This window comes from Nuphar pumila, chromosome 1 (genome assembly GCF_984573655.1).
Source record: "Nuphar pumila chromosome 1, dmNupPumi1.hap1.1, whole genome shotgun sequence".
Lineage (NCBI taxonomy): Eukaryota > Viridiplantae > Streptophyta > Magnoliopsida > Nymphaeales > Nymphaeaceae > Nuphar > Nuphar pumila.
The window spans coordinates 180315376-180332115 of record NC_143249.1 but is presented as its reverse complement, the minus strand read 5'-3'; the positions used below and the strand labels follow the sequence as shown (position 1 = coordinate 180332115).

The following is a 16740-nucleotide window of genomic DNA, read 5'->3' as shown; positions in this document are numbered from 1 at the left end:
AAACAACCCAGGTTGGGCCCCAAGAGGAAAGGATCCACAATTGTTCAAGCATCAACATCGCACAGAGTGCAGCCCACCATTGAGACAAGAAAACAAAGAACTGGTGCCCTCCCATCAAATCTTGTGTCTACATTTACATGAAGAAACTATCCCAAAATCAAAAACCTAGCAGCGCTGGCTTTGCCTGCCGTACTTATGGTCACTGTCCGGGCAGAGTAAAACTCCATAATACCTTGCCCGAAGGGACCCTCCCACCTTCTCTTTTGAACACACAAAATAAGGTATTTCACAATTCTCTCTCTCCACCCACATTTTCTTTACGAGTCACCAAAAATTAATTTCACAAAATCATGTTACAATGGACTGGTGAGATTCTTATTGACACAACCCATCTCTTTTCTTCATTCATTTTTCTTATAATTGGAGGCTTTGAATATTTGCATGGCTTAATTTGTTCCACTCCATTGTTTTTCTGCACATTTTCACTCTCTCTTCCATCCATAGTTGAATCTTTATTTTATTGCACATTTATGTACACAAAAAAAAATCCTAGGTGGGTAGGAATTGAGGCATAAGGGGAGGCTTGCAACGAACCCAAAAAAAAATGGTAGTTGGCAACTTGTCATTATATAGTAGCGTTTGTTAGCTTCAATTTCAGGCGTGCAGGCCTGAAATCGTAGGTGGGTAGGAATTGAGCAAGGTCGATCTGAGCCAAAGAATTGGTGAGCATAGAAAGAGTTCAAGTGGCCCGTCAAAAGATTCAGATCGAGCCAGGCAGAGGCCAGGCTGGCTTGTGCACTTTGAACCCACCACACCCTAGGGAAAACAGAGACCTCTTACTCTTAGCCTATCTAGATGAGTTCAGCGGATGGTTGGTTAGCTTCTTTTCTGTTCTTAAAATTTTATAGCAAAGTCCGACTCGTTTGCTCTTCGGTACAGCAATGTCGACGCCTCCAACCTGCAAGACGGCCACGATGTTAAGATGCATACACCGAAAGCGAGTGGCATTTCACAAGGCCCCTGCCTTCAAAATGCTGGGTAGAGGGCCACACAGACCAAGCTATATGGTACTAGAGGCACTGGAACCAGTCCATCCTTTTGGATGGACCGCCCTTTAACAATGGCTGCTTGACCTCTTTCCTCCAAGGTCTCAGCTCATTGTAGAAAGATCCATGAAAGGAACCAAAAGAAGCTTAAAAACGAATCAATCGGAGAAAGCTCATGCCAAAGATGAAATAACAGAATAGCTCACCATCCAGGATTGACTATATATCTCCCCGTTGAGATGGCCCAGTTAACCTGCACCACATACAGCAAGAAATAATGGCGGAAAAATAGCAGTGAGATTGATGAAAGCCAAATGGACAAGAATCCTTTTTAATTTTCCGTCGATAGCAATCGGAGTACCTTATCTGTTCCAAGAGAATGGGCGACAACATGAGTGACATGTTCGTCAAGCTGATTAGTACAAACAGCACCGAATTGCTCTGCGAGCTTCCAGAGAGGGTGCAGATGTGGATTTGCCTCTCCCACAGGGAACACTCTGCTGAAGATTATCTTGCAACCGTGCAAAATCCTTCGTTGTTCGGACACAAGGATGTCTCGAACATCCACTTTGTTTAATGTGTCATTGGAGAAGAAGCTATGGTGAATCCTCTCAATAACCTGATCAATGGAAAGATATCCAGATTTTAGAATGCAGTAAGCAGGAACAGCTACACCACCAAAACAAATCAAGATTCTCACAGCCAAAGAAGCAGCCAGAGTCCCATCCTCTGGTCTCTCGTCGTGATCGATTTCAAGAAGTGATGGCCCCAAAAGCCCAAACTGCCGCCTACTGCAGGGGAAATAGGTGTACCTGATGCAGGAAGAATGCTTTAATACCAGAAACAGACACCACAGAAGGAACGATCAACCCACAAAGACGAGAAGAGTACCGCTCAACAAGGATCAAATTATGTCCGTGATGAGGCCAAACTTTCATGGAATCATCAATTATCAACACAGCTGATTCCATGCCCAAAACTCCATCCAAATCTTTGGTTTTGGGGAGCTTCTCGTCGCCATCGAAAGGGTCCCCATCATCTCCCTTCGAAATAACGCGTCCAGCAAACAAGGTCCCGGTTGGATCAAGTACTTTCGCCATTTCAGTGGCATACACCTTATTGCCCATGGTATAGAGATGCAGCTCAAATAGCTTACTTGCCTGAAAAGTTTACCAGAATGCCACATTTGAGTGTCGTGAAAACAGAAGGATCAAGGGTGGATGGTGAAGGATTTTAGAAAAGAATTCAAGTGGACTATCGAATACAAACCCTCTCAAGGAAAATCCAAATGCCAGGCCGCAATTTAGTCCACATCCCCATGTGAAGGAACCTGAAAAGATGCCTTTGTGGCTTATCCCGGTCTAGCTCTTCCTTCTTCCTTAACATCTCCTCATGAACTTGATCTACTTCTACAAACTGCACATAACAACAACAGATAAAAATAAGCAAAAGATGATGTTAAAGATGAAGACTGCAGAGCACATTTTGAAAATAAGCATTCACCTTGGCAGAATTAAGAAGGGTATGATCGAGATCCAAGACAAGGCAAAGCTTTCGTACAGCAAACATTTTATTCTGTTCTTCAATTCTTCTTGCTCTCTCCTTCTGGATGGCAGCCTTTTGTTGTTCATCGAGACCTTCTAACAGATGGTATACATCTCCCCATGGATCCTGAGATTCCCCACCACTTGTGTTTGTTGCAAATCCATTATTTCCTTGATCAGATCTTACGACAGAGCCAACTAAGCCACTTGGCTTCGATGGGACCAATTTTGTGGGCATCCCACCAGGGGTAATGTTGTTAAGTTGTGAACCAGCCAAAATATCAGAAACGCGCTTGAGCGTGTTTGTGAACTTCTGAGAAATATCAGGTAAAGGTGCCGATGGAGGTAATGAGGGAGTTGCCTTGGCGTGTTCATTCTGGTCTCTGTCCAAAGGAAGATCCCTTCTGCCCCGAATGTTCTGTGGAGCAATTGGATTCAATTCAGGCTGCTTAGGCGCTACACTTTCAGTTTTCTGCAACACATTTTCCTGTAAGAATCTGCAGCGAGGATCACGTGGTTTCATACGAACTTTCCCTGAGCCTTCTTTAGGATGGCCCTGGCATATTAAATTGAAGAATCATAAATGATCATGGCCTTCACAAACAAAAATCTATAAGAAAGAGTGGAACTTACAAATAAAAAGGCCGAAACAAGATGGACAACGACCGTTCTATAACAATATTGCATAACCAAGGTCTGTTCTGATCAAATACATAATGCCCAACTATAATAGCAAACCGGAAAATATGTCGTTCACTGCCTGAGAGGGGAAACGATTGGCCAGGTCTCAAATGCTAATATTTTAGAACCAAGGTTTGAAAGCAATTCAGTGCCAAACTACTAAGGCAAAATATAATCATTCATCATTGCCAGAGGAAGAAAAAATGCCCATCAGGTCTGTAATGCTGTTTGTTAAACCACAATATAACTTATAACCTTCAGTAACCTGAATCATTAGGTGGAGCTGTCTACATGCAGATGGGAAGAGGCCAGAAAAAAAATGATATTCAGATACATGAACTGGCTATAATTAAAAGCAGGGATGAAAGGCCTTTTGACCATTGCCCTCAAAGCAATCCCATACGACAATGCAAAAAACCATAAAAGACGTACAGATTCAAACTCTTCACTCCGAGAAACTAAAACCTAGCATTATCAGCAGATCAAAACTGTTAAAGAATCATTAGAATTAAGGGCTTACCAATGACGCTGTTTGAATAGGAACCTTAGCAATCCCAGGTTTTCGATGTAGTTCTAGGGGCTTTAAAAGAGCACCATTCCCATTCTCTGCCAGCATTGCTGTGGGCAATGCAACTGGACTAGGTGGACAGGAAGAAACTTGTTGAGATTGATTTGCAGATTTTTGTGCAGCCTCTGCTGCTAACCTCTCCTGTTCAATCTTAAATAGCTGCATCAGGATTGTTGGGTTGATGCCCTTCAGCAAGGAAGGCAAAGTTGTCGATGGTGCAGTAGCAGCAGCATAAGTTGATGGAGGATGCCCAGTAGGAGCCCGCATCTCATTTGGATTAAGCATGCTTGCTATAGCAGTGCCCGAAATGTTTGCTAGAACAGCTTTGTTGTGAATGACATCAGATTCCACTCCAGAGCGCAAGGATCCAACAACCTCTCTGTTTTCTGTTTTTGCCACTCTATTGGTGGAATTTAATCTGACAATATCAATCTCCATAGATTTAACATTTTGAACACCACCATTAGCTGGAGGAGTGGTTGTGCTTTCCTCTAACCACCCACCTCTTCCAGGGACTTCCTGAGCTGCTGCAGAAAGACCATTGTTTGTGCAATTATTTCGCTGCCTTTTAACAATATGCCCATCAAGCAGAGCCCCCCCAACAACCTTGTGCTTCTTAGAACTGATGTCGCTAGCATGAAGATCATTCCTGTTAGAAACATGATCTACAGCAACAGGGAACCTATTGAGATCAATTGCACCGACATCAGACTCTGTGTACCTGAGCCTCGGATCTCTCCTCTTTGGTTGTGACCTTGGTAAGGGATTTGTAACAGGGATAGACTGCACAGTGCTCACAGCCGCTTGTTCCCTTTGGAACGGCACACCAAGAGGTTGAGTGGGAGGCGAGGGCCTCCGAGTCACAGCATTATCAACTATAAATCCTGCTGGTTTATTTTTCACGGAGCTAGAAACCTCTTCATTAGAATCGCCATCTTCCACTTCGCATTCTGCTGATGGAGTTGGGCTCGGTAGCTGGTTGCCAGACATAAAGGATGCATGACAAAATTTCTGCTGATAATTAGAAACAGCCTTTAGAACATCTGTCACAGAAGGATACATAAGACTGTCCTCATTATTGTTTTCCTGCCTGCTATTTTGAAAGATCTGAGGAGACGATTCTGGCTTGCTTTTTTCATTTTCATCAACCGATGGCTTCTCACCACGAGAAGGCGGAGTAGGAGAAGGAAGGTCTGTTTCATCTTGACCCCATCCAAAACCACGGCTTTCTAGTCTACTACCCACCCGCTCAATAGAATTGATAAAGATAGGCCCAGGAACTTTCTTTGTGAAAATAACTCCTTTCCTCGATCCCAAAAAACTCTTAGTTGCATCAGAATTAGGCAGTGATAAGTTAATACCAATATTGATCCCTTGAACTGGTTTAGCTCTATTGTTGGACGAAAACATTGCTTCGAACTGGTACATGTGATTGCAGTTTAATTTCAGACAAATGCACCTAAAATCAAACCATCAATTTCATTCAACAAAACTGAGACCAATCTAACCTCTTTAATTTGCTTACGGGAGAACAAACCGATCGAATGATTCGATAAAGATGCAAGCAAGCTGTGATGGCAAAAAACGAAAATTATCAGTAAATTCCAAATGCAGTAAAAAAAAGAAACGCCTTAAAGTTAAAACTGTTACTTATCAACCTTGACATCGCCACTTCATCTTGTTCCCCGAGCTTTGAATTCGAACTATGGAAAATCTACACAAAAACCCATCAAACTTATAAATCAAAAGAGTTCTGAGATTCATCGGGAACATAAAAAAATAAGTGGGCACAATTAGAACAGAAACAAAATTGAAACATGAATTTTCTTACAGAATAAACAGAATGGACCCCATTGTATATCTGCTGAATCACAGAGTCCATCACAGAATCAAATTTTTTAGCATCACGAATTGCAGAATTCATCGAATTCAGTTTCTCCAAAGCTTCCTTCAGAGAGAAGCACCAATCTGAGAACGACCTAAAAACATAATTAACCAGTATTCATTTAGTTCGCTATCTAACTAAGTATGACATTAAAAGAATCAGTGGTCTTTCTTTCTTTCTTTCCTTTTCTTTTTTTTTTTTTTTTTTTTTGGGGGGGGGGGGGGGGGGGCGCGTAACCAGTATTTATTTAGTTTGCCATCTAAGCGTCATTAAAAGAATCAGTGTTTCCAATTTACGTTCAAGGAGCTGATCCCGGAATTGCTCCTGATCAGTCCTAAAACTTACGTTGTAGAATTTTTCACTGAGAACTCCTTCAACGAATTCTGGATTGATAAAAGCATGCCCTCCAACTCCCTGTCACCTCCGCTCTCCTGCAAAACCTCTTCTGCTGGAGCCTCTTCCATCATCGAAATCACGGCGCCGTCTTCAACAGCAACTCCAATTTCAATCTCACCTTCTTCTATCTCGCCTTCCTCTTTCTCCACTTCCTCCAGAACTTCACCAACGCATCCACTTCCATTCCCTAGTTCCTCATCATCAATTTTCTCGGCATTTTCTCCCTCATCTTCCTCCTTCTCGTCAATGACGAAGGCCGAGACCAATCTCTGGTAATCCGATCTGATATCCTTCAAGCCGGTTGCCTCCCCCGGCATCCTCTGCACCGCCTGCGCCCAGGCGAAGTTGTACAGGTCCGACGGGTACTTCGGCGCCATCGAGAACTTAAAGAACTCCCCCCTCCACCGGCCATCCCCGTACCCCTGGTCCCAAACCCTAGAGCCACCGCTCTCCCTCGACTCCCCGGGCTCCTCCGGATCGTCCGATATCTCCCCTTCCTCTATGTCCACGACGTCCAACTCGGCTCGCGCCATCGTCCCCTCCTCCGCGTTAGGATAGATTGAGACGCAGAGTTCCCCGCCGACACGCATGAGCCCGGATTAGCGCTCCGGCTGACGAGTTCCGGCGATCGGCCGGAGATCCGATCGAAACCCTAGGGTTTCCGCGAAGAGATATCTAGGGTTTCAAAATCCGACGAAATCTAAGGCGAATTTTACCCGGTTTCTTAGCGATTTATTTAATTTAAAAATAAACGAATTAAAAACGAGAGATCTGAGAGCCAAGAAATCACCACTCCCTCTCCATGAAAATTAAAAAAATAAACGAGTAAATCAGAAAAGAAATTTTCTCACACCAACAGAGAGAGAGATGGAGAAAGAGGAAAGGCAAACAAGATAAAGAGAAGGACGCTTCTGGTGTTTTTATAGATGTCTGGCTCAAATCTTCTCCGTCCATTTCAAGATCTTGCGGTGACGTGGATCGCATTCACGGTCTCCCTCTTAGGTTAGGTTTCATTTATGCAACAAATATTGGAAATATTATGGCAAATTCCCAGTTTTTTAACGCGTTATTTTCAGAATCCTACAGAATCACGGAAACGAGATATCTTCACGAATATTTCAACATCTCGAAATAGAAAAGCACTTTTTATTATCACTATATAGCAGAAACATTTTTTTTTTGGCGATATTTCTCGAGGTTTCTCGAACGCAGTTGTTCAAAAATCAAAATACTTCGCGCTATTTTCTTTCTAACCGATATATTGCCGATAATGAGTTTTGTGTCGAGGTGTTGCTCTCGTATTTAAAATATAGCAAGGTTAGACTACGGATGGCAGCACGGGGGACAAGATCTCTTAGGGATGGCAATGGACCGGGGCCGGGGACGGGGTCTCCACCCCCGCTCCGTCTCAAGATTAGAACCTCCATCCCTGCACGGGGATAGATTTTAACCTCCACCCCCGCCTTCATCCCCGTTTCATGTCCTCCATCCCCGGTTTAAACGGGGATAAGACGGGGCGGAGCCCCGTTTCCCCGTAGTCTATTGACATCTTTTAGAAGGACTGGGGATGGGGGCGGGGCAAGGCGGGGTGGGGATCGTGGCAGGGAAAAGTGCAAGTCATCCCCGCCTCCATCCCCAAATGGGGATGGATTTGAACCTTTGTCCCTGCCTCCATCTCCGTTTCATACCCTTCATCCCTGGTCCAAATGGGGTGAGGCCGGCCGGGGCCCTGCTTTCCCCCGGCCCACTGCCATCCTTATCTCTACCTCCGCCCCTTCATTTTAGCACAGGTTTTGATTTTAACCTCCATCCCCATTTCATGTCTTTCATCCCTTGTCCAAACGGGATGGGTCCCCATTTTTCCTCGGTCCATTGTCATCTCTAAAGAAGGATTAGGGACCGAGCAAGACAGGGATGGGGCGGTGCGGGGAAAAGCATAAGTTCATCCCCGTTTATTGTCTTCCATCCCCGATCCAAACGGGTCATTCCTAGGTTAGACTTGTCCAAGGCCGGTGCTTGGCTCTAGGTGACCTCAGTTTTAGACTTGGAGACTTAAGCCAAAGTCAAATGACTAAAAGGCCCCTACAGAAAAACATGATTTGCATGTTATTTATCTTTGGTTGGTCGGAAGTCCCAACCCGAACTAGTTAGGAAGTCTGATAGGATGTCAATGAATAGGATTTTATCCGGTATCTGACCCAATTCGTTTTAGTTTGGTTGCATTTAGTAAGCCGTAACAATATCTAACCATAAGTGGATGTAAATATGGCTTGAAACTTTTGTTACCGATTCTGATAAATATTCTAATTGGTTGGATATCCAAATTCCTTTACATGTAAAAGACCCAGGAATCTGGTATGAGCTTTTCACCATCCTAACCCTAATTGAATTTGAATCCATTCATCCAACATCCAATTAGTCGGATATAGTATTGGCTATATCTAAACTTAATCTGAACCATTTAGAGGTTTAGAGGTGGGGTCAGGTAAAAAGCATATTAAGTGATCTGCCGAATGTAATAGTGATTTGGCATCCTCACCGTCCACCTTGTACACAAGGAGAAGCAATGGACGATGAAGATGTCAAATCACCTTTATCTATTTTTGGTAAGACGGGTCGTGTGGCAGAGCCAGACCTATAAAGAGGCCATTGAGGCTTGGGCCTCAGGGCCCAAAAAAAAATTTAGGGGCCCATTGTTTAGGTAGTTTATATAAATATTTTATATATTTTTATTTAATATAATATAAATATTTGGAATATTATATTTGTTTAAGGTGAATGCAAATTTTATTGTTATTTTGATTCTTAAAAAAAAATCTGGAGGCGCTGCCCCCAAACTCCTACTATTAATAAGGGGGCCATTTTTTTACTTCCGCCTCGAGCCCCATAAGGTCATGAGTGGTACCCACCATGACTCAGGGTACTTTCTGCTTGCACTCAGGGTCAGGGTGGGCACTGACCACCCATGCCCCTTGAGGATTTTTGTTGGACAGGGTGAGCACATGCCAACCCTCCCTACAAAGTGGCTCCACACATGGATGAGATGCACTCTCAATGAATCAGATTTTATCCGATATCCAACCAAATCTGACCTCATATAGTCAAATTTGGTAAGCAGAAACCCTATCCGATTATAATAAGATGTGGACATGGTTTTGGTTTTTTGCTACCAAATCGGCAAGATGTGTGTATTTGATGGATATCCAAATATGATTACAAGTAAAAAGCGGGTTTGGTACCATACAAGTCTGATTTTGAATCCGAATAGGTTTAGGCAACATCCACATTAGTCGGATCCGCTACTGGCCACATCCAATCTGACTCAAAACAGTTTACATCCCTAGATGCACATGCTGTTGTTTGACAGAAATTTCCCCAAGCCCCTACTTTCCATCGTTTTCCTTTATTAAAACATGAGAGTGAATCAAGTGAGGCATAAAATCTAAAAAAATGCATAGAACTTGTTTTTTGTGTTTAAAAGGGTGTTTGTTTCACCCGTTTTCCTGTGAAAGAGGCCCTCTTTTGATAAGAACGAGGGCATGTTTCTCATCAAGAATGAAACGAACACCACACTAACAAATATGTGACGGGACCACTTATTAAATTCTCCATGATTGTTTTCTTGCAAAAAATGGGTCGCACCTCACTCCATGGGGAACCACTTTCTCGTGTAGGTTGCCCTTTTGCTGGAAAGTGGCTTTCCTGGGTGGTAAAGAAAGCTTGACAGCGACTTCTTTTCTTTAGGAAGTGAGAAACGTGAGACGACTTAGAAGCGAACAAAAAATCGTCTCGAAAACGACCTAAGAAGCAGGAGAAAAAAAATACAAAAAAAAAAAGAGAAGCAAGCTTCCCAATGTTTTTTGTGCTTTCCAGTACCTTCCCCATGCCCTATGGCGCTTCTGGTAGCAATGGTTATACCTGTTAATGGCTTTCGATTTTCTTCCTTGTTTTATGCATTTTCATCTAATGCGCATTGTTCAATGTCTGTTGAAATTTGAAGGTATAATGCCATGTTTTGTCAAAGAGGTAAAAGCACCAGGATGCTAAACTTCTGTTTTCTTCTACATTCCATAGTTTCTTGTAAATTTCCATCTTTCTTGTGTTCTATGTTAATTGAGTGAATATCTGTTCATTTTTTATCACTGGTTTCATTGAATTCATATGCAGAGCCGGACCTGTCAAGAGGCCAATGAGACTTGGGCCTCAGGGCTCCTAGGCAAAAAAAATTTTAGGAGTCCATTTTTACTAGGGATTCAATTTTCAATAGGGGCCCCAAAAAAATTGGAGGTGTTGCCCTCGAACTCCTACTATTAATAGGGAGCTCAAAAATTCAGAGGCACTACCCCCGAACTCCTAGTATTAATAGGAGGCCTATTTTTAATAAGAGCTCAAAAAATTCTGAGGCGCTGTCCCCGAACTCCTACTGTTAATAGGGGGCCTATTTTTAGGGAGCCTATTTTTAACAGGAGCTCAAAAAAATTTGAGCCCCCCCCACCCCCACTCCTACTATTAATATGGGGCCCATTTTTTCCCTCAGCCTCAGGCCCCATAAAACACAGGTACGGCCCTCTTCATATGTTCAGAGTGGTTGCTAAGGAAGAAATGACACAAGCATGAGTGATTTCATGCAGGTTTTTAATTCTTTACCTAAATGACCTTATTGTACCTGCAATTTCAAATTCTAGGCGTTCAGAGTGAATGTTCTCTCTCTTTTACTTGTAGGAGTTAAAACTTAGTAAACATTGAGATCCACCAATTAACTGTTTTCTGTTTCGGGTCATACTCTGTAGACTTGAATTGTATTTATTCATGATTTAATTCTCCATGTCATTTCCATTTTATGTTATTGAGAAGTGGTCATCTATTTTATTCCTGGCTTCATAACTAAGCTAAGCCAATGGATTGATAGGTTTGCAAGAAAAAAATAACATTCAACCATACCCAAAGGTTACCTCTTGTTGTGGAAAAGCTGAAATGAATATGATTAGTAATGATAGGGTGCTCCGGGTGTACCAAATCCCACCTAATAGAAGCTTTAGATTTTCAAATTTCTTAAACATTTTTTATTAATCAGACCTTATAGATATGATCATATCCTTTTTTTTATTAAATTATTGGTTGGAACTTAAGTTATTTTGGTAGGAATGATATTCTTATTCCCATCTAAGCAAATCATATTTTTTGCACAAGAGATCGTAGTGTGATTCTATGGTATCGTGAGTCTATTCATTAGTTCTTATTCGTGGTGCACAATTTCATGGAGTGTAGGTAGTGGTTATGACAAATTCAATAAAAAAGAAGGAATAGTGTGTATTTGGTGTATTTCTTTCATCACATCTTTTGATTTCATATAAAAGATATCCGTTCGATCAAAATAGAAGTTAAAAAGGGCTTTTTTTCTCGCCTTGTCCTTTATATGAAAATCGAACGAGAAATTGAACAAAAAGCTACCGAATCGGCCTATTTTTTGGGCATAAGTATTTTGAAATGAAACAAAGAAATCGAGGACCATAAGGTTTAATTAAGAAGTATAATTGTATGTGTAATAGCATCTACTGTACCAGGAATATCAATGAACCCAATTATTGCAATTGCTTAGGATACCCTCTTTAGATACAACCTACAACCATGATTTCTAGAATGTGGGAGTGTAAATCAGTGTTATATCCAATTTGTAATAGAATACGGTGTCAATTGGTTTTGTACGTATCTAATTTCAGGAGAAACTTCTGATAATCAGTAGATCACTTGCCAGCATGTTTTTTATTTGTTTTTTTTTTCTTTTTTGTTGCAATTGATCATAATTGTTATATGATCAATAATGAACATACAGCAATTCCACAAATCACGACCTACCAAACACATTATCGACTGCCGAGAATGGCTGTGATACGAGTAATCTCAAATCATTCAAACGTTATAATGTAGATAGCAAAGATAAGCACCAAAGGCTCTTTAGAGGATTTTCAAGAATTCACACACTCAAAAACTAATCAAAGTTAACAAGCCAAACTGCAAAACTTTTTGAGACTAAATCCTAAGAATCATCACCACTGCACTGAGGCTTCATCATCTTCTCGTGGCAATTTGCAGATATTCAACCACAAAAGGTCCAAGCCAGTTCACTTGACTCAAACCCCCCGTCTAACATTTGAGTGGACTGACATTAACTAACAAAAACTGACAGTTTTATGAAAAATCGAGATAAAGATGAAGATGACCTAATGATAAATAGAAAAAGAAACTAGATAAACCCACGATTCCAGAGTTCTAAGACCTCTCTCAAGCTGAACCAGCATTCTTCTGAACAAGCTTGTCTATAAGATTTGCGGCATCTTGAACTGTTGCGATGCTCTGGGAGCTCTCCTCCTCCACACTGATGCCAAATTCCTCCTCGATTCCCATTACTATTTCCACCTGTGGATAAAAAACCCAATTAATTGCTAACAAAAATCATAACACGCCTGTAATCATGACTAATTACAGATAAGAGATCATGTACAAGCAAGAAAAACAACAAGGCTATGCTGGGCTCAAAGTGTAAGATACCGTGTCAAGGGAGTCAGCACCAAGATCAGCAAATGCGGATTCAGGGGTTAGAGTAGACTCGGGAGGTAATGCCAGCTGCTTCCTGACTATTTCACACACCTTTTGCACTGTTTCTTGTTTTGCCTGCATGTGTTTTGGATTGTCAAACCAAACAGAGACTTTTTAAGCAAACTGGGGCTAATTTCGCAGAGAGGAGTGCTTACAGAGCATCTGACACAGCGCCGGAGTGACGGGAAGCCATTTCTCATCTTTGAAACAGAAACCACATTGACGAGATTGTTCCTGCTTACCACCTGAAGAAGACTTGGTATAAGTGAGTCACTGAGTAAATAGTGCACGCACTTATGAAATGGAAGAGTGTGTGGGAGTGCAAATAAATGGCAAGAAACAAACCAATGATGAAAGATGAAATCATGAAATATACATACTCTCCAACTTGTCAAAGCTAAACAACAATAACTTGTATCAATCGGTCATTGCAAATTGAAAAACACTCCCCAAGTTCAAAGACCCAAACATTCACATTTCATTGAGAGAGCGAGAGGAGCATAGACATCTTAACAGAGTGTAACTATGTATAATAGCTTCATCCAAGTTCACGATTTACCTATTCACACGTCACAGAATCTTCTATAACAACTTTAAATGCCATAATCAAGTTACTTGATTTATGGGGTATTTATTATGATGAGTTCCAAGGATGCTTACATACTAATATGATGGAAACAGAAAAAGATCACTATATAGGTTTTACAGCATCGCAATGATGCAACAATTGGCAAAGGAAATACATGATTTTGTTACTAGTTGTTTTATGGAACGCATTTAGACATGATAGCAGTCCACCAATAACTCATAACCTTGAACTAAATGTAACCATGCAGTAGGACCAATGGAAACTACTAACAGAAACCAAAACACACATGACAATATTTCCTAATGGAGATACACATCTTCTTATGCAATCGGTTGCAAAAAAGTAACTTCACTATCAGTCTATCACTAGCTCGCTTTTGCAAGGAACTGATCCCCTTATCTCTTTCTTTCATTAAATTTTATCGAATATGTTGCCCATTTATGGTGGGAATACCGAATACAAACAAAAGATACTTTGGCCATAAGTAGGAGCCTTTTAATGATGTGGGCATATTTGATGCGCAGAGACCAAGGTTATATGTCAGATCTATGCAAACTTATGCCTATTAGGTCTACACTTCAGTAAAACAGCTAACACCTGTTCTTCCAATCACTAAAACCATTGTAGTTAACTTGTCATGACTCATGACCACTAAATGATGTAAGTTGGTGATCATCTAAAACCTTAAACCAATGAAATCATGATTAACAAAAGTAAGGCCCTTGGTATAAAAAATTACGTACAAATTGGAAAAACTGATCCTTTGAATTCTTCTTTGCATTATGTCATGTTTCACCAAAAAGGTTTACCATAAAAGCACTCTGCAGATGGGCTAATGAGTGATGTGGACCTGAGGTTCGTGAGAGGACATGGTGTGCACGCAAATATACCAAAAGTTTCAAGGTGAACGTCGTGTAACACTGAAAGCTATTATTTGTATGCATGTGCACAGGCAGGCAGATGAAAGATCCTGAGGCTATTTCCATCATCTTCTATTTGATCATGTTCCAAAAAATTGTTATTGTAATAATAAATTATAACCTTGGGATGGAAGAATTTGGCAAGTTTGGGGCTGAATGTAATTAAAATCCAAAATTTCCTTTTCTGTTTTGGGGAAAGAAAAAAAGATCTCATCAAATATCTAATATTAATGTCAAAATTTCAAAGAATTCAAATTCCATGGACAAGCAATATTGCAAAATTGTTGCTGATAAAACTGACCAAAACTTTCAGAAAACCAAATAATGCAAAGCAACTTAAAAGCACTTAGTGAACCTTTTCATTTTTTCCAATTAGAAGTTCGTATAACCACAAAATCCTACAGCCATGACATCAACAAGTCACATGTTTCAATGGTGATATAGAGACTTAGAATATGCCATGCTGCCCCTTGTGCAAAAGAAACTATCTTCTTGGAATTAATAAAAGGATGAGGTGATTATAGGACCCAAATCAAACCCCCACCCCATCCCCCAAACCTGGGAAGAAAAAAAAAACATCACTTCACACACAGCCGCACACAGATGTTGATAATTATTTTTCTCATTGAAAACAGGGGTCAAAGAATCACCCTCCCTTCAGATAATTCACATCCTATTGGCACAATTTCAGATAACTCATAAACGGTGTCTTGCAACAGAGAGTGCCTCACTCTCCATCGCGCTTAGATAATTAAAGAAACAAGCCGCATCTTTAGCAAACTCATCACACACACCACCAGTGGAGTGAGGAGTCTTGTAGTTTTTGGAGCAGAGGAAGATGGGTTTAACAGATGTATCAAACATGAAGGCATCAAATTATACTACACTATGTGACATAATTCCAAGCATAAAATTCTTCAAACTGACATTCTAATGCTCTAGGACCAGGACTGCATATGATATTTCTCCAAATTCTCTTAGATAAAAAGAGGCGCCATATATAACTTGCAGAGACATATACAGCAAATACTTTAACCGAAAAAAAAATAATAATAAAAGTGGTTTGCTGAGAAGGCACTAGCTTGCTTGAGCAAATCACAAACGGATCTACTTATCATGCAAAAGTAACCAAACATATCTGGATATCCCAGAGGCTAGAACCAATGTCAAATGTAGCCTAGAGTTGCATCCGCAAACACCATCCACTCTCCAGATCAAGCAACCTTGCTAGGCTTGAAGACAAACCATACACAATTTACCTATAAACCAAGTTATTGAGACTCAAATAGAGGGAATATGATATGAATCAGAGGGAATAGTTGGTTTTCCATATTCCATCAGTGGCTGTTCGCTTGCTGTTGCTGTTGCAACATATTGTTAGATCTAAAAACCTGGGGTTTGAAGAAGAGGCGCAGAACTGCTAATCAGCCTCAAAGGACACCGGCATTTCTTCTGAAAATGCCGTGGCGAAAAAAATGGTGTTCCCATGGATTAGGCCTTTTATATACTAGAGATGGGTTTCCACCACGCCCACAAAAAAAAATGCAGTCTTGGCTACCCATGCTGCAAGATGCATATTTGCATGCTGGTGTTGAGTGACTTCTCTCTGCCCGCTCTCGGTCTATAGTGTCAAATCCCAGACTCAAAAACAAAAAACAATAACAGAATCAAACAATAACTTGCCTTCAAAACCATACATCACAAACATTCCCCGCCAAAACCAAACTTTAAAGCAAAAAACAAGGAATCTAAACACAGACAGATTCACCACTCACACATCATACACCAAAACCAAGGGAGGATAAAAACCAAGATCTGTAGGGAAAATCCATCTCTTTACTGAGATCTTGCCTGCAATTGCTCAAATCTACGTCAATAACGACAACTATCACATCCATAGACTGCAAAAATCATGGTTTTCCATTAATATCTCCGAGAGAAACATCGGGAGAAAACCCTAGATCAGATCCACACCGTAAAGCAAGCAATCGATCTAAAAGATTGGAAAAAACGGTGAAATCTGATTCTTACCGCCGCGGGTCGGCCGGAAAGGACGGCAGAGGACCTGAAATTGAGGGATGAGGCGGTGACGGAAGCCATGGAGGAGAGAGAGAGAGGAAGAGATTGGGGTGGCCGAGCAAATGGTGAGCATGATGATCATCCTTATTCTGTATTTATAGGGACTTCATTGCCGTTACTTTCTACGACCCATTTTTTATAATTTACATATAGGTGCTTATGGAATGGCAGATTCATGTTTAGCTGCCCTGGTTCTCGAATATTTATGATAAATGTTTATTTTTCTTTAACAATTTGCTCAGTGACCATGACCGGCTTATATATCACTTATCATTAATTGACTCCTTTAAATAATAGTTCTAATATTTCTTACTCGAATGACTGATTGAGTTACTTTTTTGCATTAAAAAATTACTTATTTGCCTTTAGTTAAAAATTTAAGAAATTAATTAACATTATATAATTTAAAAAAAATAAAGACTAAATTATCATTTT

At 40.8% G+C, this 16740-nt stretch overlaps 2 protein-coding genes across 4 annotated transcripts; both read right to left on the bottom strand.

Annotated features, from left to right (window-relative positions):
• Positions 1 to 503: 503 nt before the first annotated feature.
• Positions 504 to 6965, bottom strand: LOC149851507 (RNA polymerase II C-terminal domain phosphatase-like 3). Of its 3 annotated transcripts, XM_090000969.1 has the most exons (13): positions 6070 to 6965; positions 5671 to 5818; positions 5498 to 5553; positions 5348 to 5408; positions 4561 to 5258; positions 3792 to 4461; positions 2550 to 3146; positions 2316 to 2462; positions 1938 to 2206; positions 1747 to 1858; positions 1408 to 1665; positions 1253 to 1299; positions 504 to 958 (listed from the first exon to the last, which is right to left on the bottom strand). In XM_090000969.1, exons 1-13 carry the CDS (start codon positions 6708 to 6710, stop codon positions 895 to 897), a joined length of 3768 nt encoding a protein of 1255 aa, XP_089857095.1. In that variant the 5' UTR covers positions 6711 to 6965; the 3' UTR covers positions 504 to 894. The 3 variants fall into 3 exon arrangements, with proteins under 3 accessions (XP_089857095.1, XP_089857089.1, XP_089857101.1); XM_090000963.1 differs by having other exon boundaries at positions 3792 to 5258; XM_090000975.1 differs by having other exon boundaries at positions 3792 to 5258; positions 5671 to 5807; positions 6070 to 6200.
• A 5118-nt stretch (positions 6966 to 12083) lies between these two features.
• LOC149851506 (acyl carrier protein 1, chloroplastic-like) lies at positions 12084 to 16373 on the bottom strand. The gene is made up of 4 exons (XM_090000980.1): positions 16258 to 16373; positions 12873 to 12962; positions 12670 to 12792; positions 12084 to 12537 (listed from the first exon to the last, which is right to left on the bottom strand). Exons 1-4 carry the CDS (start codon positions 16324 to 16326, stop codon positions 12403 to 12405), a joined length of 417 nt encoding a protein of 138 aa, XP_089857106.1. The 5' UTR covers positions 16327 to 16373; the 3' UTR covers positions 12084 to 12402.
• Positions 16374 to 16740: the final 367 nt, after the last annotated feature.

Coding starts and splice junctions, on each gene's coding strand:
- LOC149851507 (XM_090000963.1), bottom strand. CDS start 6,710: ATGCGTGTCGGCGGGGAACTCTGCGTCTCAATCTATCCTAACGCGGAG. Junction 5,819..6,069: donor TCAGTGAAAAATTCTACAAC/GTAAGTTTTAGG, acceptor TTATGTTTTTAG/GTCGTTCTCAGATTGGTGCT. Junction 5,554..5,670: donor GGGTCCATTCTGTTTATTCT/GTAAGAAAATTC, acceptor GTTTTTGTGTAG/ATTTTCCATAGTTCGAATTC.
- LOC149851506 (XM_090000980.1), bottom strand. CDS start 16,326: ATGGCTTCCGTCACCGCCTCATCCCTCAATTTCAGGTCCTCTGCCGTC. Junction 12,963..16,257: donor TTTCCGGCCGACCCGCGGCG/GTAAGAATCAGA, acceptor AGTCTTCTTCAG/GTGGTAAGCAGGAACAATCT. Junction 12,538..12,669: donor GTGCTGACTCCCTTGACACG/GTATCTTACACT, acceptor TTTTATCCACAG/GTGGAAATAGTAATGGGAAT.